At 38.4% G+C, this 25,271-nt stretch overlaps 2 protein-coding genes across 2 annotated transcripts; both read right to left on the bottom strand.

The window, feature by feature from the left end:
* Positions 1-344: 344 nt before the first annotated feature.
* On the bottom strand, positions 345-16,834 carry LOC146482207 (cytochrome b5 reductase 4-like). Its single transcript, XM_085107487.1, has 16 exons — positions 16,205-16,834; positions 13,950-14,050; positions 13,200-13,296; positions 12,891-12,965; positions 11,802-11,850; positions 11,256-11,313; positions 10,143-10,239; positions 9,118-9,147; positions 8,526-8,651; positions 7,006-7,146; positions 5,553-5,702; positions 4,559-4,651; positions 2,467-2,527; positions 2,124-2,213; positions 1,509-1,682; positions 345-1,153 (listed from the first exon to the last, which is right to left on the bottom strand). The coding sequence occupies exons 1-16, from the start codon at positions 16,443-16,445 to the stop codon at positions 1,099-1,101; spliced, it is 1,638 nt and encodes a 545-aa protein (XP_084963613.1). The 5' UTR covers positions 16,446-16,834; the 3' UTR covers positions 345-1,098.
* A 2,556-nt stretch (positions 16,835-19,390) lies between these two features.
* On the bottom strand, positions 19,391-25,271 carry LOC146482206 (monocarboxylate transporter 10-like). Its single transcript, XM_085107485.1, has 4 exons — positions 24,820-25,271; positions 22,989-23,548; positions 21,446-21,815; positions 19,391-20,740 (listed from the first exon to the last, which is right to left on the bottom strand). Exons 1-4 carry the CDS (start codon positions 25,001-25,003, stop codon positions 20,400-20,402), a joined length of 1,455 nt encoding a protein of 484 aa, XP_084963611.1. The 5' UTR covers positions 25,004-25,271; the 3' UTR covers positions 19,391-20,399.

The following is a 25,271-nucleotide window of genomic DNA, read 5'->3' as shown; positions in this document are numbered from 1 at the left end:
ACAGAACCTTGCGTGACGACAAGGTTTAACATGGACTAATCCCGGAATAAATATCAATTGGCCTCCCAACGGTTGGATCCTGACTGATAAAACTTACTCTAAGTTCACCCCTTTGGAAAGATAAGCAAGCAAGAAAACAAACAAAGAAAACAATTTTCTTCAAGCGCTATTGTTAGGTAATGGAAAACATGGGGACTAAGATCAGTAGCCATCTCGGCACTGTTGGACAGCAAAGACGCCTAGTACGCTTGCTCGACGATCAATTCGTGATCAAACTTTTAAATGGTCCAACACAAACGTAAGTGATGCGACAGTAATCAGATGATTTTCATATACACACAGAATTCTCCGGCAAAAATTAAATTTTAATTCCGTCTTCAAAGAATAGTTATTTACAATATTTTTTGGTCAATACATTGCCGGCAGGGTTTTGAATTTTGAAACTTACAAAGTACCCTAGCGCGTGCTACAAAACTATGTACATTACAAATTGAAATGCTCGTGATGACGATTGGTCAAAGATAATAAAGAAGATATTGACGATAGTTGTGAGGATGATGATGATGACGATGATGACGACAATGATAACGACGGCGAATATGTACAAAATAGGAATAAATAAGTGAATAAATAAACGCAGTTGAATTGCGAAAATTATCGAGGTTGTGAAACTGAAGAGTCTTAAACAGCAAGCAAACCGTGCTTCGTGCAATTAATACACACTTAAAAATCCAGCTAATACAATCAACTGCCCGAAACCTGCATTTATTGTACTTTGTGCGTTCAGTGCGTTCCCTCGCGGAAGACATTTAAGGAAAGGAGTCTGGCATTTACAAAGCTGCTGACTGCTTCGATCTGGAGCACTTCTGATTGGTCACGCCCGGCCATTCAATATAAGGCCGCGTTGGAAGAGGGATCGTACCAAACCCTCATTATATCCGGCGGTTTGGATTTTTTACCACATTTAAATAGTCATTGTTGTCCATTGGCATGTTAGCACTGCAGAAACAGTTTGGCACATGAAGAGTCTAAGGTTCAATCCTGTCGTATCGCACAAGTGTGGAATCAATGCATTGGAGTGTACACACTAAGCATTCATCAGCCCAGGAATGCGTGGATCATTTTGCCAGTGTAACTTAGGTCTTTCAACATGCTGCAACAAAACGGACCAAATACTTTATTCAGAATGGACACTCAATTTAATTTAGCAACTGAGTTCTCTCTGGGGGAGGGGGGTGGGGGGCAGGGTTGACGCAGTGGTGAGAGCACTCACCTCCCACCAATGTGGCCGGGTTCGATTCCCGGACTCGGCTTCATATATGGATCGAGTTTGTTGTTGGTTCTCGTGTTTGCTCCGAGGTTTTTCTCAAGGTTCTCTGGTTTTCCCTTCTCCTCAAAAACCAACATTTCCAAATACCAATTCAATCTGGAATCTGAAGGCCACGGGTTTGTCAGTCGTAACAGACTGTTAAGTGTCACCCTCGTTAAAGTTTATTTCTTTTATTTACCAAACAATGTGATGCGTGAACGCGTCCGGACCACATACACCAATCAGCAACTCGCTCTCGTGGCCAGCACTGGGGGGAGGGGGTAAAATTTCTAACAACATCTCCAAGGAAACACGACCTTCATAACCATCCCATTCGGGTGTGGGTTTGGACACAGTGTAGAACACTTGAAATCTGCAAGCAAGTGAAAATATTCAATGAGACCATGACTTTTCTCCGCACTAAATGTAGTAACATTTTCCAGCAGCGAGGTTGATAGTTGGGACAAAACGTCGGGGGATCACACTGACAGAAAGAGGTCACGGTAATTTAATGGAGAAATAAAATCATTATAGAAACCAAGAAAACAAAGAGGTATGGTTCAAGGGGTTCAGAAGGCCGCATTCAAACACGGTGATTGGTGGATTTCAATCCACTTTGTCGATTTTTGTTTTTCACGGTGTCTTGGTTATTGACAGAAGTACTGGTGATTGACGGGTTCTGGACATGTTATTTTTCAGTCAATTAAATTAAAAGGTATTACGAAAAATAACAGAAAAAAAATTTTCTTTTTTTTTTCTTTTGAAAAGCTGTTGTTTTCCTACCGGCCGACACTCTATTCTGAAAAATTCTCACCTCTGACTAGCAGATTCAGCTAGCTCATCTAACTGCTGTTTCCACAAGATGTCTTTTTCCTGGTTATTAGCAAACAAGAGCTTCAAAGACCTGCAAAACCAGATTAAAGAAAATTTGGAGGAAGGTCGAACGCTACTTGCTGATTAACAAAACAAAAGGAGATTCATTAAACCCTTCCTCGTTCCAAACAGTGTCTCTCAGATCCTCAAGTTAAAAGACTGCCAGACCAGAGTTAGCCAGCAAACGTGGCGGGATTGCTCGCGCGGCGACAAAGTTTTGTCGACGGATCTGGGTGCGATAACCTCTTTAGAGTAAGGAGATAATTTTTTTTGCGGTTACTTACTTTTCACTTGATGTGTTCTCCAAGACTACTTGCCGAATAAGTCTGACCATTGGAGTGAATCCTGTGGTAACAAAGTTCACAATAAAATTTCCAACTGTTTTTCTTATTAACCACCATTTGAATCAATAAGGGACTGTGAGATATGGCTCGGGGACTTCCTATCCCATGTATGTTTCCTTTTAAAAGAGTCTACAAGGAAAATACGAAGGCCTAAAATGCGTCTATCGACAAGTTATCATTAAGTATAATTATTTTCGTCATACAACTGTATTTTTTCCAGGAGCACTCAACCGTTCATTGTGGCGAATAATCTGTTCGGAAGGCACAAAATCGCCTCAGAAATTCGGATTAGATTTCTTTGGTGTATTCGTGTCAGCTGATAGCTTAGTAAGATGGGAAAATTAATTCCTCTTGTTTTCCAAGGGGCGAAATATGGCGTTAAGAACAGTGCCTCCTAATACAGAAGTATTTTTACGTGGTTTATGACATGATCTTAGCAAGGGCTATTGGAATCCAAAAAAAAAAAAATTGCCAGTAACCACGCATTTTTCAGAGATAATTAAGCAACAATAATTTTAAAAAGCAGTAAAATACAAAGAAATGTATGGCGTTTTTTTCTTCCATATTGAAGCTTTAGTATCTCTAAAAGAATGCATGGTTACCCCAATTTTCTTTTTGGACACCAAGAGCACTTGCTAAGTTCTGCTATCTCCGCATAGTTTTAAACCGCGCAAAAATATCCCTGTATTAGTAGGCACCACCCATAGAAAACCCAAGCTGCACAGACCGTATGCGCAGTAACAAACGTAGGCACGATCCTTAATTAAGAGGGTAAAATAAGGTCTAATGGGATTTTCGGAAAACAAACAAACGCTCCAAACTTTGGGGAACGGGATTCTCAGGGGCACCCAACGGATCGTTTCGGTAAATCATCTGTTCGGAAGGCCCTTAATCCCCTACAATTTTCTTAAAGGGGCAGTATCATGGGAGATCGATGGGAGATATCACGTTTTTTGGCCAAAATTCTCTGAATTTAAACTTTGAACACTGTGTTAATTAATTTCTCACTCGCTAATTTAAAGAAATATTAATTAATAGTGATTCTAAGACGAAAGGTTGAACCAAAATATAGTAAAACCGGCGATTTATAGTGCGGTACAACAGCGAAATTTGAAAACGTCCGTCAGACGTTTTCAAAAGCCGGCGAAAATATCCGTGGATAGTTTCTTTGCATTCCGATAGTCTTTTAATGAAATTTTGTCATTATATCTTGGCTGCTATCAACCGAATCGCGTCTTTCCGATTTTCAATGTGTTCCTAAAAACAGCGTGATACTGTCCCTTTAAGGGAACTTTCACCTCGAACGTTCGTGACATGGGTAATTTAAGGCCTCGTGTTTTCGGATTGATAAAAATGTCGTTTTGGAAACCCGAAAAAATGTCAGCTAAGATTTTCGGGAAATGGACAAAAAAAGCCCTAGTAATTTCGAAAAGACTCAAGTTGCCCTGGAATGACCGAAGAGATAAAAATATTATAGCGTGATCTGAAATGAACCTACAGAGCTTTAAAGTCACTCTAGATAGCCTAAAATAGCGTTTCAAAGGTTCTGAGAGAAAACTGTTGTTGGGTGCCCCTGGATTCTGCTCCGTTAAACTTTCGGCGACTGGAAAATTCAGCCGGAGAATCCGAACAGATAAAATCGTGCTAGCATACACAAATATCCCATTTAAAGGCTCGAAAACGGTCTTGGAAAACAGATTTAACGACCTTTAAAATATTCTCGATTCTTCCATATAGCTGTTATTTTTGTTTTCTCGTTTTTGGAGTCTAAGAAGGACCATTGTCTCCTTCCCCTTCTCCTTCTCCCTCTATCTCTCTCTATTGCTATTACAGATACAACAGACTGACTGAAACTCTCATTGACTGTTCAGTAGGTCGGTTGGCCTGTTAGACTAAGTAAATCAATGACTGACGGATGGGCAGAATGGCTGACTGACTGACTGACTGACTGGCCGAATGGTTGTCTGCCTGCTGATTGATTGATTGAGTGGATTAATGAATGTCAGATTGTTTGATTGACATGATAACAAACCTGTTCCCCCAGCAATAAGAATTATTTCCTTTGCTTCGCTAAGTCGGGATTCTTGAAAATCTCCAGAATAATCACTTATTTGAAGGCTATCGCCTGAAAAAAAAAAAGAAAAAAAAAACCAAACTCCTCTTAAGCTCTAACAACGCACAATTTACTGTGTATAGGTTATGTTGTTTGCTGGAAACGTGGATCACTGGAAGAGAAAACAAAAAGTACATGTACTTCTTCGTGGGCATTTTTTTGCCATAAATTGCAATTAATATGAACATATGAAAGATATTTGAAGTGTGGATGAAAGATTAAATAGAAGAAAGATCCTCCCAGTCAATTATTTACGCAACCTAAACAGTTGCAAAAAGAAAGCCTTCAATTTAATCTTTCGCCCGCAGTTCAAATATATGTTCTATGTGTCCATTTTCATTTATTCATCCTTCACAGGTATTTTGCGAACTCACAATATGACCAGCTCCCAGTTGGCTAGATAGCTCAGTTGGTAGAGCACTGCACCGGCATCGCAGAGGTCATGGGTTCGAATCCCGTTCAAGCCTGAATTTTTTTCAGGCTTTCTTTTCGCAAATACTCAGGTCGCGTAAATAACAGGCCTAAAATTTCCTTTCTTCTATTTAAATACTTCAATGTAGGGTAGTCAGACCCGGCCTCTGTATTTACAAAAGTCTAGAGCCGGTTCACGAGAATATAGAGAGTGTAGAAGGACTGTGAAGACAAGCTACAGGTATAACGGCAGGGCTGAGATTGTTTGTCTGCGGCATGGTTGTGAATATCCATGTCTTCAACATTTCATGCCACCTCTGAGCACTTAAGATAAAATTACGAACACTTCACATTCAAAAACAGTTGGTGTTTTCATATTGTTGCATGCAGTAAAGTGAAGAAACGTGAAACGGCAAGTGTCAGTTGTTTGGGATCTCAAAAGAAGTATCCCTTTCAAATTATGACCAATTGATCTTCAATAACGACCTTGCACACAACTGACCTGCTTCTACAGAAGATAATGTTGGTGTTAGCGTTCCGTCAGGGTAGATTTTTATCATAAGATAAAAGCGCTGGCCGTCATATTCTCTTTCAGTTGGACCAACTTGCAGCGAGGGTAGAACTACTGTGTATGGCCGGCTTATCTGCATGCCTACAATTGGGACAAAAATGGCAAGATTCTATCAAACGATCCAACTCCAGGCTGTTGCTTAACAGGATCCCAGTAGCCTGAGGCGTCCCCCCACCCCCCCCCCCCCCAAAAAAAAAAAATGTTCTGGGCGCCTACACTTCTGGCAGCAGCACCTAACACTGTTGGGCTCCTAAAGTCTCGGTTTTTGGCCTTGTGGGCTCTTTGAAATTTTTCTGAAATAACAGCCTTCCAACTACATTGTAGGTAAGTAAGAAGAGTCTACAATGACACTTTTAGTTTAGACAAATGTCTTCAGTTTGTTTTAAATGCATTTCAACAGATGCATACCTTTCAGTGAAGCACTTTTGCCAATAGCCCACAAAAAAGTGCATCTTCTCAGTAAAAAGAGGGGAAAAAAACCTGAGAAAAACCGCTTTAAAAATGTTGAAACTGTTTGTGGCAAAAAGATGCCAAACAAATGTGTTTTTGTATGATTTTAGGGTGGTTCATTTAGCTTCGTTGCTTGCACATTATTTTAACTAATAATTAATTTAATTCTCTATATCGCCACTACAAGATTGTAAGAATCAACCATGTACATTGAAAAAAAGCACAAATAAAAGATTATTATTATAAAAAAGATCATTATTATTGAAGAAGTGTGCTCTTTGGGATAACAATGGCAGCAAGTTGTGTATAACTGTAGACAGGGCCACACAGCTCTAATTTAAACTTGCATTTAACTGACCATATTCCACAAAAAAGACAAGGAACATCCTCTAAATTTGTCATTTTGGTTCAATTTGGTGAGACTTAATTGTCCAAGCGTTTGTTCACACACTCCATTCAAGAGCCCTTTTGTATTCCAGGAACTCAGGAACGTCTTATGAAAAGTGTTCCGAAATCACTGTAGACATTGTGATACCCGAATACATAAGGGGGTTAGTTTCTAAAGAAACTACGGTGCTGCGTTGTTGGAGTAGAAAAGAATGTTTGGCTTATCACCAGGGTTAATCTTCCTATAATTTCGGCACTCTTAATCCCTACAGAATCAACCAACGCTTTTCATTTGACTAATTTACTCTTGTTTTCCTAGTTACCATGCTCCCACCAATAGCGTAGCTCCACTACTCACTATATAGACACAAACAACCCACAGTTTCTTGATTCACTCTAATGTAGGGCCCACGCTCGAAACATCAACTCTGTTGATAAACCAAACATTCATACCAGAATGCAGCCATTCAAACACACTCTAGGAGTGTGTTACAGTGTTATTATCCCTGAACGATTGCTAGACATGTTATAACCCAACATACAGTACCTTCAACATTCCTATGCATATGTATATGATGTCCAATAGGAACTCTCATAATGACACCATCAGGCAGCTCACAGCAGAATAGCTTACAGTTGTGTGTGACAGACTCGACTGACACTACCTTGCATTCCCATAATCTGGTCTCTACACAACAAATGAACACAACATGCAAAAAATAAATTCACAGCATAGCTATTGAGAATAGTATTGATATCTTGGTTAGATGTATTTAAAAAAAGTACTCAGTTAAAAAAAAGTATGGAACAAAATTTGCCTCTATCTGAACCATTTGTGATGGCCTAGAAGAGTTATGTTGCACGAGCTAAAGACAATTCCCTTTGGATTTGTTGAATTCTAGCACAGTAGTTTAAACCTCAATATTAACCTGGATATTAGCTCTATTATATATGCACTTTAATAATATAGAGCCTAGCTCTGTTGTGCAGTCCCTTACCTTCCTAGTTTTAATTTTACTATCTTTACTAACTTCATTTTAAATGTTCATTAGCGAGGGTGGAAGTTTTGTAAATAACCAAATAAACCTACACTCCAGTAACTCAATCTGACAGCTGATTTCTTTGCTCAACTAGACAGCCTTTGCTACTTTGACCACCACACACATTTTATAATCTGTACTGTAATTATTTATCTTGTAATCATCTGCTGTAACTATACTTTTCTTTCTACGTTAATTTTATGTAAATAGTGTGAAATAAATGAACCTAAACGTGAACCTCAAAATCCACGTGAAATGTAGCCATTTTAATGAGCAGAAATCACCACTACTAATTCAACAAAGTTAAAAGTATAAGTCTTTGGATCCCAGCTAACCAATATTCAATAACATGTGTTCAGTTTTTAGTGTCAGGCTCGTAGAACAGAACACTAATGTTTTGATATAATATTATAGGTAAGAATACTGCCCTTCAGATAAGTTAGATTTGTTCATAGGATGTCAATCCACTGTGTTGAAAAAGATGGCGGCCGTACATTTTATCAAAATACCTTACGGACCTAACACAGCCACAGGCACATACAAAGAGTACATGTATATGTTTGGCAAAATTCATTCCTGTACTAACAACATTGTGTATGCTACAATCAAGGACAAAAGAGTTGGGGCAAATTCAAATTGACAATGTTTTTGTATGCATGTGACAGAAACAAGGTAAAAGAGAAGGAACATATCCAGTCACCGACCCCCACCCCCATTCAATGTTGAATCCATGTAAGAAAAATGCCTTGTGGGACTTCAACATTGTATGGGGGAGGGTGTAGGGGAGTAAAATGCATTGAAAACAGATAACATGGCTTCTTTAGTTAAGTCACACTAAATTAGCAGTTAATACTATACTTTGTAAGATTTTTCCCAAGACCTTTTGTCCTTGATTGTAGGTTTGAGGTTTTCAAAACATTTCTATGTATTTTTATGAGTGTTTTAGGGTTTTCAAACACTAAGAATTATGGTTAAACATACCAGTCACCATCTTTTTCGGTACAGTGGATTATGTTCAATACTGTACCTCTGTCTTTATGTAGCTTATTTGAATTATTGCCATGTAGACCTCGTCCCAAGTCTGCCCACTGAAGCCCTGCAGTTTCTTTTGTTAAAAGTAGGTCCACTTTTCCACTTTCTCCAGATATGCGCACTATTACAACAGTAAAATAGTGTGCATGGCCATTAGCCAATGAAACACTTATTTCACTATAGTTAATATATGGTGATGCATCTGGGTGACTTTTAAGTTTGAACAACAACAGAGTGCATGCAACTTTTGTATGTGATAATCAAAATGGGACAACATTGTCCAGATGTTTAATCATGCGAGGCATTTGACTTGTTTAAATCGAAACCCCCTCACTGGGTAAAACATGGGGATCAAATAAAGTCCCCTTAAATATGGGATTTACTTCCTTTTCAGCTTCCATCGGAATCCACTGATACCCATCCCTGGGTAATTGACTGTCCCCAAATCTACCTGAAGTCCCCCCCCCCCCCCCAAATCCTGTTCTGTACTCTAGAGACTTCAATGCAATAAAAATTATTGCTAATATTGTAGGGTGTTATTTAAAGAGTATCATTCATGATAAACTATGTTTCTACACAGTACACACCTTGTTGCTGACTTACAACATTGCTGAGTGCTATAAGGAGAAAGGAAAAGGATTTCATTATAAATAATTTATTGTCAAGTTGAAACATGCACCAGTACTCATTTTTGAAAGTTAATAAGATTTACAATTTCTATTTCCAATTAAAATGTTTTAAGTGATTTTTTATTTATTCACTTATTTAGCTTTGCCTAACTGAAATACAGATAAAGATCTATATGCATGAATACATAAAAAAAATTATTAGGCAGAGAGACCACTACAGCCTAGCCAATTACAGCGAACCCCACGAATCCCTACTTATATATAAACAAGAAAAATCAAAAGGAGAAAAAGGAAAAGAAAACAGAAGTTCAAATTGCTAAAAGCAGCATGTCGGCAGGCACAGTAGAGTCCTTGCTATGCTTTATGTTTTCTTGCTATGTTTTCTCACAATGTTGAGTCCTCGCCATATTTTAAAAACTGGCCTGTGATGAAAAAGCGATATTTTGCCACATTATTTTGTAATTGCACCACATGTTTAATCCCTTTAATCCCCAAGAGTGCCATTTGGCACATAATGCCAGAACTCTTTCAATATTTGACAGATTTCTATGAATTTTTGACACCAAGATGATCTTGTGAAGATCTACTCATTAAAAGGATAAAAACTTAACCCCCTCCCATATGTGATATGGTTGACCAACCCTATAACTTTTCAACTTTTTCCCCCCAGAAGTTGTGGGTCTTAAGACATCTCTCACATAAATGAAGATGTTGAGACCTGCAAAATAAGCTATAGTTTAGGGGTATACCTAATATACACAAGGATTGGGGCATTTTTGAAGTTTTAAATTTTGGCGTTTTAAGGCCATTTACCTCAAAGCCATAACTTTTCTTATTCATAATTATATCAGTTATGAAATACACTCATGAGTAGCTTTAAAATGGTATATCATACATGGGCATTGAGTTTGTAGTCCTGGATCTGGAGAAAATATCGTTTTGCTTTAGGGGTTGAAGGGTTAATGGAATTGTTAAATACATACCTAAATGTATTTGAAAACTTTTTTCTCCTAACATAAATACTGCACTGAAGTCTTTCCCATCTTTCAGTTCTAATATGACATCCTCTATTCTGATATCCTGAAAGACACACATTAATGTTTATGAAAGAAACCAAATAATGAGCAACATAAATAAATAAATAAATAAATAAATAAATAAATAAACATATTCAATAGAAACACAGAGCATTGCACTGTGTTCTTCATATAGAAAACTCCACAACTCCTGGGTTTCATTTAGTAAACCCAGAAATACTCGGACAGAATTGGGAGGACTCGAAACTGGCCAAACTTCCATGCATGACTAACTTAAAGTTCATAGAAACACAGAAATCTGTTTTGACTGTTTTAATTTTTTAAACATTAAATTCAAAATTTATGCTCAGTCTTGAGTAACTTATGCAGTCTAGGAAAATAATAAAAATTGCCCAATTGGTATTGTGAGGTAACTCAGTGGTACTTATGCTTTTTTCTTTGTTATTATTTAACACTTAAACAGCAAGTTCCAGTATAAAAGGGGCCTGGCCAGGCCATGCTCACCTTCAGTTGTCAATCAACCATCAGAGTGTAAACAACTGGCAAACAACATGTATCTTTTTCATCGGCTTTTATCGATAAAATTGGCTTTAGTTAGTTTTCAGAATTTAACCCTTGTTAAACAAATTAGAACTTGATATCTTATATTGCTGTGGTGATATATTATAAAATTTTGAGGCATATTTTTCAGAGGGCACTTGAGTCAACAACTTGCCATGACTAAACAGCATCTAAATTTGCATCTCACGCCCACAAAGGTATGAAATGAAGGAGGCGCTTGCCCCTTTATAGCAGAACTTCTTGTTTAAAAGTGTTTACTAATAACAATATACAGTATGCCAGTTTCCAAAACAATTCAAGTTTACTGTCAAAACATTTGCCCAAGTTTTGAACAGGATGCAATCATTTACTTTAATGTATGGCCACACAATCAGCAGATTTCAGCAACAGAATGACCAAAATTGGAAGCAGGAGTTGGAATATCTACACAACGAAAAATAAATAGCACATGACAGTGCTGTGATAATTATTTCACAATTTAAAAAAGCTGTATCCAACCTTTTTCTTGGTATAAACTGATATTGTGACTATTTTGTCATTCTGATACCAGTCATAGCTGTAACAAAATAATGTAGAAACAATACAGTATATCAATTATTTCAAAAACTGAAATCTGAAATAATAAAACATCTAGAATAGCATCAAAGTCTGGAAAACTATTTAATATATGCTAAGGAGGGAATACACTGGGTAGACATCAATCTAGGACATAAGTGAGATATTGTGATCAACTACATGTACTCTTTGTATTTCAATTGGTACATTGGCAGGCTTCACATCAGCAAATGTACACATCTTTCTTAATGCTACGGAAAATGCAATGTCCACTTAGAGTTGTCTTCTCTAAGTCACTTAATGATTGCAGCACCAAGATGCATGTGGAAAAAATGCTACGAAATTGAAACTTGCCCAGACAGTTTCCATTTTTTAGGGCTTCAAAATGAGTTAAAGCTACAAGACTTCTTGGCTTCTCCAGACTTGTGAATTCTTCAATTGTATGCATACAAGTTTCTCTAAAATGAAATACCATTGCTCTACTCTTACCGTGGGTCTGGGGAGTTTTGTGGAGGAACTGGAACAGCAAACCCATCAACTGAAAGAACAAAAATAATGAGCAAAATGCAAACAATACCAGCCAATTGCTATTAAATTCTTGCTTTTTCTCAGCTAGTGTCCCTCGCAGACACTACTTTGGCTTGTCTTTCCTCATTAGGGAAAAAAATCATGTGACAAGCCTAATGAGCATCTGCAAGGGAGGCTACATGTCAGCATATCATGAAACACTAGTTTAAAATAAAGTCCATCTACATGTATACACAAAAAGTGGAAAAAAAATTCCTTTGTTTAAGTTTCATTATGTATTTACCACAGAGCACTAATTAGGGACACTCTGCAGATCAAATTGGAATTTAGAAGGGTTGGTTTTTGAGGAGAGGGGAAAACCAGAGTACCCGGAGAAAAACCTCTTGGAGCAAGGACAAGAACAAACTCAACCAACATATGACACCGAGAGTGGGATCAAACCCAAGCCACATTGGTGAGAGGCAACTACACCTGTACTTTGCGCCAATCCTTCTCCCCATGTCACAAAAAAGACAAAAACGCACTGTATTTAATTATGCTTAATTTGATTGGATTATGTTGAAGGTTAAGAGGGTAAATTAAAGGTCCCTGGGAAAAAACCCACGGAAAACAATTTCATCAAGATGAGTAAATCAGTTACTGGGACCACTGTAATTGACTTAATGCTGTTGTGGTATCCCTGCTGAATTTAGCATTTAGTATACCTATTCCTTTATTTTTCTGTATCGTAATAGTTGAAGGAAATAAAAAAAAAAAAAAAGTTGGTTCAAGGCTTATTTAATTATTTTAAAAGACAGCACCTGTCAGTATGGGATCCATACATTACTACAGGTACACACTTAAGTAGTGGCCTGTAGCAAAATAGTTCATCATTTTCAAAAATTGGTCCTTCAAATTGCTACATAAGATTATAATTTTCTGTGATGCAATGCTGGCCGCCCCAACTCCTTCCCCAAACTCCCCTCTAGATCCACTAAACCTTGACTCTGAAAACACAAGATATTGTTATGCTGACAAAACCCTCCAATGTATAAAATGTTAGCTGCCTACCTTGTGCACCAGGGACAAACAGACTGTTGTGAGATTTCAATGATGCAGAGGAAACATTCAGAGATCTTCTTGACCCTACAAAAAACAATAGACCAATGTTCTGAGACAAGCTGCTTACTAATGAAGTTCCATAAAAGCAGACCTCTTGAGTTTCTTCAGTTTAAGAATCTTTTAACTGGAATAGTTTAAGGGGCATCAACTGGGAGGGAGGGGGGGGGGGAAGAGGAGGGGGGGGGGTTGGAAGAAGAACAAAGAATTAGAAAACAATAAGCATTAAACCCTACAGCTGAGTTGCAGATATCAATATACCTGTTGCTGAAGGTTTCATCTTAACCACACTGTCTCTTTTGAGTGGGCCAACGAAACATTTCTCAAGCATTGATTCTGCATTCACCCATTTATGTGTCTGAAAGTCAAACAGGCAATAATTTAGAGAAACAAAGCAACACCCATCAAATGGTGAGAAACAATGAAGAATTACAACAACAACAACAAAATGACTGATCTGACTACCAAAGATACATTAACACTGCATTCAAGTTGGCAGTGGAAAAGATGTTAATTTTTATACAAATACAGTTGTGATCTTATTGTGTTTTAGTTGATTTTTACATGTATCTCCAAGAAAAGTAATCTCTGTCAATCAATTGAGAGATCTTCCTATTCTTGAGAATTCATGTTGGTTTTGTCTGTTGCACATACACTGTATGATGTCACATCCCAGGCATTTCAGCTAGACCCAACCCTTTTCCTTGCTCCTGGCCACTTGTGAATCAAGTAATGGTGGACAACGAAAACTAAAAAGCCATGTTTCAATAATCAGACTACCCATGTGAATTTTGAGATAAAAATTGGCATGGAACCTATTAAGTAGGTCTATCTTCAAAATTTGAATAGAAAAGGACATGCCAAATTTTTGCCATAGTAGCACTTTAATATAGCAATGATACACACATTATGTTTAACATCACTGCATTAAATTTACAGGTAATTTGATTCATAACTTAAACCTCAGTGACAGCAAATAATAGCTACGTAAAGACAACAACAGATTCTCACCTCATCAAACAAGTCTGTGCCATCCCTTCCTACCCCCCTCATGATCTCTGGAATGCCTCCAGGATGGTACTCCAAGTAAGGTGTCATGTTGTATACTCTACCTTGAAAAATTAAATTGTGGTAAACTGTGATAAACTGTGATATTGATAATTTAAGAATCACTAAAATTACATCGCTACAGGTATTTGTACTGAAATATGCATACGTACTGGTTGGTTTCTATACTTCCACATGCTTATTATACAGCTGTTTCGACAAAGGTTGTCCAAAAAAAACGTTAAAGCGTACGCAAAAATGCTGAAAGGCAGTTGGGAAATACCCAAAAAATTTCAATAAAAGCTCAGATTTCATAATGCCTTGACCGTACAGCAAAGACTTGAGATGGCGGGTAATAGGGATTCTGAGCTTTTTTGAAATTTATTGGGTTTTTCCCGACTATACCTTTCAGCATTTTCGCATAAAAGCGCCATGTGACGCTTTTGCGCTTTTTTGGACAAAACCTTTGTCGAAACAGCTGTATATGAACATTGAATTTCCTGGAAATGATGTTCAGTTTAGGGCTATAAGAATCAGTGAACTTCAGGCAACAACAAAGTGACCATAATTTCAGTGAGCAATTTTAACAAATGGCACTCTCGTCAGGTCTTGTTACATAGTCATGTAGGTTGTTTGATTAACATTGTGCTGGGATGCAACACACCAGTTGGAGGTCTATAATCAACACCCATAATAATTATTTCTATAGACACCATGAAATGGAAGTCAATGCAGCATATGTACTGGATAATGTACTGTACATAGTCTATGCATGTTTGAGTTCACTTCAAACTGGTGTTTCCATACATTGAATATTTTTACTAAATATTGAACATTTTCCTTACACAAGACACAGTCAGTCAATCAGTTAGTCAGTCAGTTAGTCAGTCAGTCAGCCAGTCAGTTAATTTGTACATGTATCTAAGGTACAATGTAATCTAAGCATGATTTTGGATAGTTTTGGGTCCTATCAGCCCAAGTTTCAAGTTTATTAAGTTTTTCAAACAGTTACTTACAATGAACACCGCCTGCAAATAGGGAGCTAATCTAGGCAGGCGATGTTAAGGACATACATACAGGAATTACTAATTGAAGGCATTAAAAAAGTCAATTTTGAATACATTATTTGTCAAAAGAGTAAAAAGTAATGTTGTGGCATTCTAACATTAATTTTGAAGGGCATTTGTTTGGGTTTGCCAGATTTTCGCTGGTATTTGTAACAAAAAGTAACTTAATATTTTCAGAAAAAGTTACCTAATGTGACTAGTCTAGTCTAGATATGTGACAGTCCACATGACATGACAGCCAGTCCTTTCTTCCAGTCTGCAGAGCTTGGCAAGTGTACATGTGCATTTTGCCATACTCTGCAGTCTGGCCTTTCATGCATTCAGGCCTGACTTTGAGTACTAGGGAATGTACAAGTATGTTTATTACTTTTTTTAAATTTAAATTATCTTACGTATTGTTCAAAAATATTAAATTAGGGAAACTCTGTTGTGACCATTTTTTTAGATTGTGAAAAATTGCCCTGGCTTGTAAATCGTATAATTTTTGGAACTTATTAGTTTTACTGCTTTTAATTAGCAGTCCCAACAGTCTGTTGGTCAATTGTTGGCAAACATGTCAGTAACCTGTTGGCAGCGTGTCAGTCCAGTGTTGGTTAACTGTTGACTCACAGTTGGCTGACAGTCGGTTGAGAAGACCTGTTCTACATGTAGTCAAGTACATGCTTGAATATACACTGTACATAAACAAACTCAAACGTTTATAATTGTACTTCTAAAATGCTGCTGTACTTGGTGGCAAATTTCATTAACACAATGAATTTTAGTTGAAGACACAATGTTTGGAAAAAACTATCAGCAATATAATGTTTTGTGCTTCAAATTAGTCCTAACACATGTACATTCTGCTAACCCATCATGTTTTCAGCTTTTAGCTATCTTCCGTCAGTGTTCCTGAAAACAATTCCTTTTGTGTTGATATGGTTATGTTCACATCCATCCCTCACGAAGAGCAAGGTTTTGAGCTTTAGTTTATTACAGTCAGACAACCATGTCCATAGGCCAACAGAATTCATAACGTTTGACATTCATTTCTTTGTCTAGCCAGGCTACAATACCTGATACATAGGCATATTTGAAATAATTACTACAAGAAAATAATTAGGTTCAGGACGTAAAGAATAAAAAATAACAAATTCAGATTAGTTTTAATACCTCGAATACAGATCCAAGCATCCCTTTCCGTGTTGTGTTTGCTAAGTTCTTCCATCGTCACAGGTCGTACAATTCCGCCGGTTCCAGCTAAATCTTGACCGCTTTTCCCGAGCCTAATCCAGTCCATCAAACTCCGTCCTTGCTTTAGAGGTACAATTTTAGCTCTGATGTTCAACGAGCCGGACGAATTCGCCCGCTGGGGCGAATTTTCGGCTGGGAAGCTAATCTTCGGAGCGGTCATGGCGGAATCCGCGTTTATGTCGTTTTCAGCAACATCACGTGTTTGTGTGTTGCGATCAGCCGCTGAAATCGGCTGAGAAGTCTTGGATCCTGAACAACCCAGTTTGACGTTTGTAAAATCGCGTTTGGCTTCGAATACGAACACTGAGCAAGCTGTTAAATACGATCAAACCAATTTGTCGGACTCTCACGAGACTCGAGACAACCAAGCTATTAAATCCCAAAGACAAATCTCATCCGAACATTTGGTCCGATCGGATGATGAAAGAAAACAACACTTTGTCAAGCGCTCAGATTAATGCATTTAGCAGGCGGATGCAGCTCTCCACTGATTGGCATTAGAACTGCCAATGTCTTTTTACCGAATATTAGAAAATGCAAATTTTCGCTGGTAACTATATTTGCTGCCGAGCTTCAAGTACAGCGAGGGTTGTAAACAATGATATAATTGATTACAGCAGTACATAGAAACAAGATGCTTGTAAACAGAAACCGCTGTCAAACTGAATCCTTTATGAGGTGAGTTCCGGTCGGGTTCCGCTAATATTTTTCGTCAGGTTCTGTGAATTATGATTGTAGTGATTATTTGTTGTTACAGCCTGTCATTGTTTGCTTTAGTTCCAAAATAATAAAATATCAGTCTGGTGTCTCGGGTTTTTTTTTCCATTATCTCTTCCCAGTTTCATGAAAACTAATTATTTTGCAAATGCTTGTTTAATTTAACAGACCGGTAACATCATCAAAAACTTCACCTCCATGGAAACTGAATGAAACGATGATTTTGTGTTTTGATGCAGCTGTTCTTGGAACAACGGCACCCAATGGTTCCGGTTTCGGCTGAATATCTGGTCGGAAAGATCGACATTACCCAAAGAAGTTCACATTACTGATTGTGAAGAAAACATTTTCTTTTTCGAAAGATCACTTAAAACTTTCGCAACGCTGATAAAACTAGTCCATTTTGGTTTCGGAGGGGCAAATACGTTGTTAAAAGTGCGAAAAAGAAAGTCAGCTAGCATTTTGGAAAAACAAAAAGAGCAAATAAATTCGAGGATTAAAATTCCGTTCCTAAAAATTTCGGCAATTTAAATTTTCAGCTGACTGAGAATCTGAACCGATCAACTGCGGTGTTAGCGCACATATCATAACCTGTAGATGTGAGAATGTAGGAAACTGCATTTTAACTATTTTGCATTAATAACGTATTCGTTGGGAGCTCTTTTGAAATTTTTATTTTATGATTTGAAATATGGAGGGAAGACTTTTCAGAGCCACCTTAATTTTCAACTTTGCCAAAAGGCCAGGCTCCCAAGTGAGGGTATAACGCAAGGGAAAAAAATCGAGCTCACCGCGCTCCGCTCGTCCGGTTTGCCGATTCTTTTTTTTTTCGCCCAATACTCCACTTGGGAGCCAGTTCCCAGGCTTGATAAGGCCCCGTCCTTACCTCCGATGGTATGTACAGGCTATAGAGTGACAATGTCGCAAGGGTCGCACGAGGGGCGTCTAAGCGTACTATGCGAAACGGTAGCGAAAGTTAAGCCTAGAACATTTTAGGGGGTCACAAGAATACACGAAGACTGTCAACCGAAACTGGGTGGTAATTAACTTTCAGACAGAAATGGCAATAACGCAGGAGCACCCAACGACAGTTTTCTCTCAGATCCTTTGAAACGCTATTTTAGGCTATCTGGAGTGCCTTTAAAGCTCTGTAGGTTCATTTCAGGCTGCGCTATAATATTTTTATCTGTTCGGTCATTCTAGGGCAACTTGAGTCTTTTCGAAATTACCAGGGCATCTTTGTCCATTTCCCGAAAACCTTAGGCCTTATTTCCTTTCCGGAAATCTTAGCTGACCTTTTTTCGGCACTCGAAACGACATTTTTATCAATCCGAAAACACAAGGCCTAAAGTTTTCCATATCACGAAAGTTCAAGGTGAAAATTCCCTTTAGAAAATTGTAGGGGATTAAGGGCCTTCTGAACAGATAATTTACCGAAACGATCCGTTGGGTGCCTCTGTCCCAAGGGTCGCACGAGGGGCGTCTAAGCGTACTATGCGAAACGGTAGCGAAAGTTAAACCTTGAACATTTTAGGGGGTCACAAGAATACACGAAGACTGTCAACCGAAACTGGGTGGTAATTAACTTTCAGACAGAAATGGCAATAACGTAAAGATTACGTCTGCCGCGTCTGGAAAGAAAGAGCTTTGAGTTATCTTAAGGACGGTGCCTACTATTGTTACTGCGTATACGTTCTGCGCATCTCGAGATACTCGGGTTTCCTATGGGTGGTGCCTACTAATACAGGGATAATTTTGCGCAGTTTAAAACTATACGGAGAAAGCAGAACTTAGCAAGTGCTTTTGGTATCTCAAAAGAAAATTGGGGGTAGCCATGCATTTTTCAGAGATAATTAAGCTTCAATTTCGGAAAAAAATCCCATACATTGCTTTATATTTTCACGTTTTTTAGAGATATTATGGCTTAATTATCTCTGAAAAATGCGTGGTTACCCCCAATTTTCTTTTTGGATTCCAATAGCCCTTGCTAAGATCTGTTTTTCCCGCATAGTCATAAACCGCACAAAAATACTTCGGTATTAGTAGGCACCGTCCTTAAGAAAGGGGTGTATTGTTCTAGGCATGTGAACGGGATACTATTTCGGAAAAAACTTCAGGCGTTTGAATCTCCGGACGGAGCTTCCCAGCTGCAAGACCACCTCAAACACCGTGGCGTCCACGCGTATTCGTTTTTGATCGCTTTTGTTTGAAAACGCAAATATTTTTCTCCAGTTTAGTGTTAGACCTTTTATCGACATGGGATACGAACAAAAACGATTGAAAACGTTCCGGCAGCCAAGGTGCATGAGGGTATATAGTGGATAAAGGAGATTTACGCGTTACCGTCTCAAAAAACGATAAATCGATAGCAGATGGGCCGTCATAGCAGTTAATATTAGAACGTAGTATTTTCGATAGTATTTAATTGTTTTCCTGAACACAGCGAACACAAAAAAAAAATGCAAACGATTGGACAAGAAAGGTTTTAAATAGATCCGCTTGGAAGTAAATTCGATCGAAAACTGCCGTGTGTAGGGCCGGACCTAAATCTTCTCGGTTTATAACATTTAGATGTAAATGGATATGGTAAAAACATATTTTTGAAATATTTTACGTCTCCAAATATTTTAATCTGGGGTAAAAGGTTACGAGATTAGTGATCTAAAATATGTTACACGTCTGTGTACCTTGTCCATACGCTACTCATAGTTCTAATCTTATCATTGCATATCTGACTTATGAAAACTATGTGTACTAAATGTCTTTTGTAGAATAATTAGTACTATTTTTTTAATTCTTTGTAAAGTGCTACTGATCAGCTTCTGAAAATAGTACTCTTGACGTATTTAAATTATTATCATATCTCACACTGTGCCCCCCACACTAAGCACAAGTTCTTTCCTAATGGTGATCTGGAAAACTGCCTTGGATAGGCGTCCGCTTTGAAGGTTTAAGAAAAGGACCGAAGCTGTCTCAAGTTAAAGAGGAGTATCCTCTGACTTCAAAAAGGTGGCAGTCACACTTTTTGCTGGCTGCATGATCGAGCACCGCACGTAAAAATGATGGACCGTTCAGATGTAATTCAAAGGTAAAATAACAAATCAGTGCAGAGAAAGGTGAGATGAGTGTCTGGGTATATTCACGCGCCATGAAATGTTCAAAACTCAAGTGGGACCACGAGCCGCAGGTAAGTGGTTGCACTGCCAAGTTTTGAACATTTTTTTGGCGTTATTTTGCGGTCTGTAACTGAGAGTAGAGAATACAGAAAACTGCCGTTATTATAAAAACTAAATTACAGCGCTTCAATTCTCTAAGAAGGATAGTCGCCTAAAAAGAGCTAACTATAAAATAATAAAAATATTTTTGCACTGCGTGTGCATGCAATGATACCCTTGCATCATAAAACTGTCTCCCTGTCAAGAACTTGAAGCAAATCTCTAATATCAAGGGTGTCATGAATTTGGCATCGCCCCTTGGCACACTCTTCATCTAGCATGGGTTGTAACTCAACATCTTTGTGGCCCAGCTCCGATACAGAATCTTCAGCACAACTGAAAGGGCTACTTTCAATTATTTCAGAGCAATCGCAAATGGGTTCCCTGTGCCTAGTAACATAGGTCTTCCTGTGTCTCCTTCCCATGTAATCAACACCAAAGAGCAAAACAGCAGAAAATATGGCGACAGCACCGGAAACGTAAAACGCTTCGTTGTAGGAGCCAAATCCTTCATGCAACCAACCTAAAATAAAAAGCAGGTAATATTTTTAAAAGTTCATGCATAACAATAATTTATTATTATTTCACTCTAGCCAGCCAAACAGAATTGTTTTCCAATCCTTGTTACAATACAAGACAAAATGATCCACCCTCCTCACACAAGATTAAGAGGGGTGGGGAGGGAGGGGGTTTTGAGAAGGTAAACACCCGCTTCCCAGCCATTCTATGGATGTTCCTGCCTCTGCGACCTGAGAGCTTCTTTTGTTGGAAATGCAGGGTTTCTTTTTCAAATTCTCAACACTTTGAGAATGAGATGTTCCATTAATCATCTGCACCTCCCCCCCCCCCCCCCTCCAAAAAAAATATTTTTCAGCTTCTTTGAAAAAAAAAAATTCTGACAGCCCCTATCCTATGACAGAAACCACCCTCCAGAGAAAGGTGGGGGGGGGGGGGGATTTTTTGGAATGTCCCAATCCAACTTCTCCGTTTCTTTACTTCAGTAGATGTCCTCCTCCCTAATTTCTCCACCTTTACTGCACCTTGTCCTAGACAGTGAATGAGTGGATGAAAGTCAATTACTGGTTATCCTCTGCATTTTGCCAGGTTTTTGTGAAGGACACCATGAGAGCAGTTCTACAAAGTAAAACCCCTTTGTAACAAACTTAATTGTGTGAGCTAATTAGAATAATTATGTTGCAGTACAAGGCAATTTGAATGAACAGATCACCTGCAAGTGGAGGTCCCAGACTCATGGGTATTGCCAGTGTACCAAACATGTTCCCAACTGCTTGAGACAGCTTCTCATGTCCAACAACATCTGCAGTTATGACGGCAACTTGACCCACAAAACAGCCGTCAAAGAAGCCAAACATCAAAGCATAACTAACAAGCCCTGCATAGTTCTTAGCCAGCGGGCACAGGACAGTTATTATTCCAATGGAAAGAATAGAAAATTGGTACAGGTAGAGCCTCTTGACAAATTTCAAGTCAGATAACTTGCCAAACACCACTCGTCCCACTGTTGAGGTGATTGAGAGAAATCCAATTAACCAAGCTCCTTTGGATTTTGGAATTCCTAAATCCTCAGCAAATTTTACCTAGAAAAATATATTAAAAAGGCAATAATTAAAATTATCATTACTTGGCAGTATTGTTAAGCCCTCTTCATTAATACTGGGTGTGGTAACATTTTCTCTGAATAACCCAACCTCTTAAAATTGACTTAAATAGTGGTCTACACCTGGATTCACTAAAACAACTGCAATTTCTTTAAAAACAAAACTCTTTGCTTGCAAAAAATATTGAGGCATCAATTAACCTGTGAATGTTTTATGAATTTGGCCCCTCCTTCTGGTAATTACAAGTTAATGTAACAGTGGTCAGTATCAGTCTATAGAGTAGAGGAGTTTCAGAGGTGGATGGACCCAAAACTTTTTAGACCCCTCTGGTGTCAATTTAACATTCTCTGAAAAAGGTTGGGTGTTCCATAAATTCTTCACTCTGTTAATGGCACAGTCTTTCTATTTTGCCAAATGTGTGGGATCATTAACGAGTGAAGAATGGAAATACAACACATGGATCAAATGGAAACTTGTCAGAACAAACAGAGGACCATTGGAGGTACTACTCACTTTTTCTGTTCTACCCAGTTGAAATGGAAATTTGCCATTCCATTTGCCCAAAATTTCCATTTTGCTGTCCAATTCCAATGAGATTACGTGTTTGGAACTGACCAAAGACTATATGTTTTTTTGCCCAGAGAGAAAGAAGTCTTTCCCTTTGCCACAGAAAATTTCTGGAACTTCCAACCGAAAATTTGGGCTACATGGATTTAACACTTTGAAGAACTGATGTTGTGATACATTTAGACATGCATGAATGCCTTGTCCTTACATGGCCAGTTTCTATATTGACATATAAATGTTCATTGGGTCTATGGATCCCATCTCCAATTTGGAAACTAAAGTAACTGCCAATAAAAGGTATAAGAAAATCACTCCTTTTTATATATTACCACTGGAAGATGTGGCCTCTGTCTGGGTGGGGAGGGGGGAGGGGTACTCCGATATATAACCTATATGGGTATGTGCTGCTGTGAAGGGTATGGTTTTCAAGCAGTTTAGTCTGGGATAGGGTATAGAAAACAGAGACTTTTGGTCTAGAATGCAGGATATCATTTTGCAGGAAACTGATCAATAATAATTGCGGAATTAATAAAAAAGAGAATATACCGGCTAGCAAAGCCCTCCCAGGCTGTGTACATGACTTACCAAATGGACAAAAGGAATGAGGTAACCAAACTGGAAGAGAGCCACAGTAGTCACCCATAAAACATAAGCTTTATTTCTCCATATTGATGTGTCAAATAGTTTGGTAGGCTCTTTTGTTTCTGCATCGTCACAATGATTTGCTCTAGGTCTAAAGAGCACAGCGGCAATCCACAGGACATTAGCAAACCCACTTAAAATGCGCATCGAGTTTTTCCAGCCAACTGACTGCAATAAATAGTTTATGACGGGACCGGCCACGAGTGACCCAACACCGCTGCCAGAGGTGGCAATACCATTGGCCAAAGCTAATCTTGTGTCAAAATATTCTCCCAGGACAACAATTGAGGACACAAAGGAGAAACTCGAGCCCACTCCCCAGACAAGTCCATATGTAAGGTACATTTTATGAACCTCTTGTATAAAGGATGTTAGAAGTAGCCCCAAGATGGACAATAAGGCTCCAGCAAAGGACACGACGCGACAGCCAAAACGGTCACACAAAGCACTTGTTATGGGGCCAAAAAAGAAATTTAAGCCCATAGCCATTGCACCAATCCATGCTGTCAAAAAAAAAAAAGAATATTATTAAACTTGTTGAAGTACAAGTTACATGTAAATATATGAGAACAAGCAAATTAAGTTCACAATTTTTTCTAGGAATATGACTTTCAAGGAGGGGCAATTTCTAAAGTTCTACATATGTCCCGCTAGAAGGACGGGAAAATTAAGACTCTTCAGTGAGGGAAATTTAAAAATTGCCCCATCTGTGCCCAGAGTCCTCCATGCCGGGGGAAGGCTGATGATACACTGTAGGTGGAGTTAAGTTACCTTACATTTTGTAAATTGAATTGATAATAATCAAAACCAAATACAGTTAAGCGTTGTAACTCTACAAAAGTTCTCTTAGGCTACAACTTGCCCCAAAAAAGTCCAACAGTGACAGCCAGGACCCTAAAAACTCCATTTGTCTCCTAATACAAACTGTTGACTAAATCTAAATCTTTCTGCCAGAAAATATCTAACCCCCAAAAGTCTCCAGTCATTAATTTACAACCCAGAAAATGGCCTAAGGCCCTTGTCATTAATAATATATACTGAGCACCCCTTCCCCACCCCCTTTCCAAACAATGGACAAGCTTCAATAATTTTTCAAAACGAAAATGATTTCATAAATTACTAATGAGTAATGATTACATGCATGATGCAATCATCTTTCAACGCGATTGATAACTTGTGAGTTGCTTCATCGTAGATCACAAAGGCCCAACAGGTCTGTGATCGAATTATATGTTGAAACAGCCAACTTATTGAACACAGATCTCAGGAACAATTAACAATAACAGCGAACTGACAGCTTTGCCTTAAATTCCAAACCTAGTTTGTTTATTTCACGGGTTTTCCGGGAAGATGCGTTGCATTTGCATTACAAAAACTTTCAGAGTTTATTAGAAAATCTGAAGAGAAACCTACGGTTCACAACATGGATTTTTTTTTTTGAAGCATCTAACACATAAATAATTTCATGCACTTGATGAAGCAGCTGTTTTAAAAAAAATTAAGCTTACTTCTGCTGAAGGGTAAGGGTGTTTTTGTTAAACGTGAAGCAACACATACAATCGAGATGACATCCTTGTGACCGGAAGGAAATTACAGGCTTGTCATTTACTACACAGTGTTCAGCTTAAGAAACTACAACATAAGCTTAAATAACAATCTCAAGCTTTACCCTTTTCACGCTTAAGAGTTTGCTAAATTGATTAAGCTTTGATTGATTAAACTTAGCTCAAACGTTTCAAGTTACTTTTATCAAGTGAAAACATATACAGCTCACCAGTTTCCATTTCTCCCAGCTTCAGATCGTCTAACAGACTAACATAAACAACACCAAAAGAGTTATGAATCCCAAAGACCACAAAATTTACGATGAATGTCCCACAGCACACGATCCAGCCATACCCTCCATTAGGCTTCAAGTTGCCCCCAAGAACATCGTCTTCTCCACTTCTGACCTTCATAATTTCTTCCGCGCAAAATAGAATCTATCGGGTCTGCAAGCGAACGGTCCAGAGCCAACAAGCCAGAGCTTACCGAGGTCTTGAAAGACCTAACTGCAGAGGCATTAATTAAAACGAAGATTCGATTCGACTTTGGGCGCCAAGTTATCAAAACATCCAATCAATTCTTGAACTTTGTGTTATGAAATCTACCCATGTCCCCAGGGACTGTCTCAAGGACTTTGTACCGACTTTTGTCTTACCTCGTTGCCAAGGAAACAGAGCCGAA

Source organism: Pavona decussata, unplaced genomic scaffold (genome assembly GCF_977016875.1).
Source record: "Pavona decussata unplaced genomic scaffold, jaPavDecu1.1 SCAFFOLD_47, whole genome shotgun sequence".
Lineage (NCBI taxonomy): Eukaryota > Metazoa > Cnidaria > Anthozoa > Scleractinia > Agariciidae > Pavona > Pavona decussata.
Note: the sequence above shows the minus strand (reverse complement) of the source record. Positions and strands in the feature narration are given on the sequence as shown.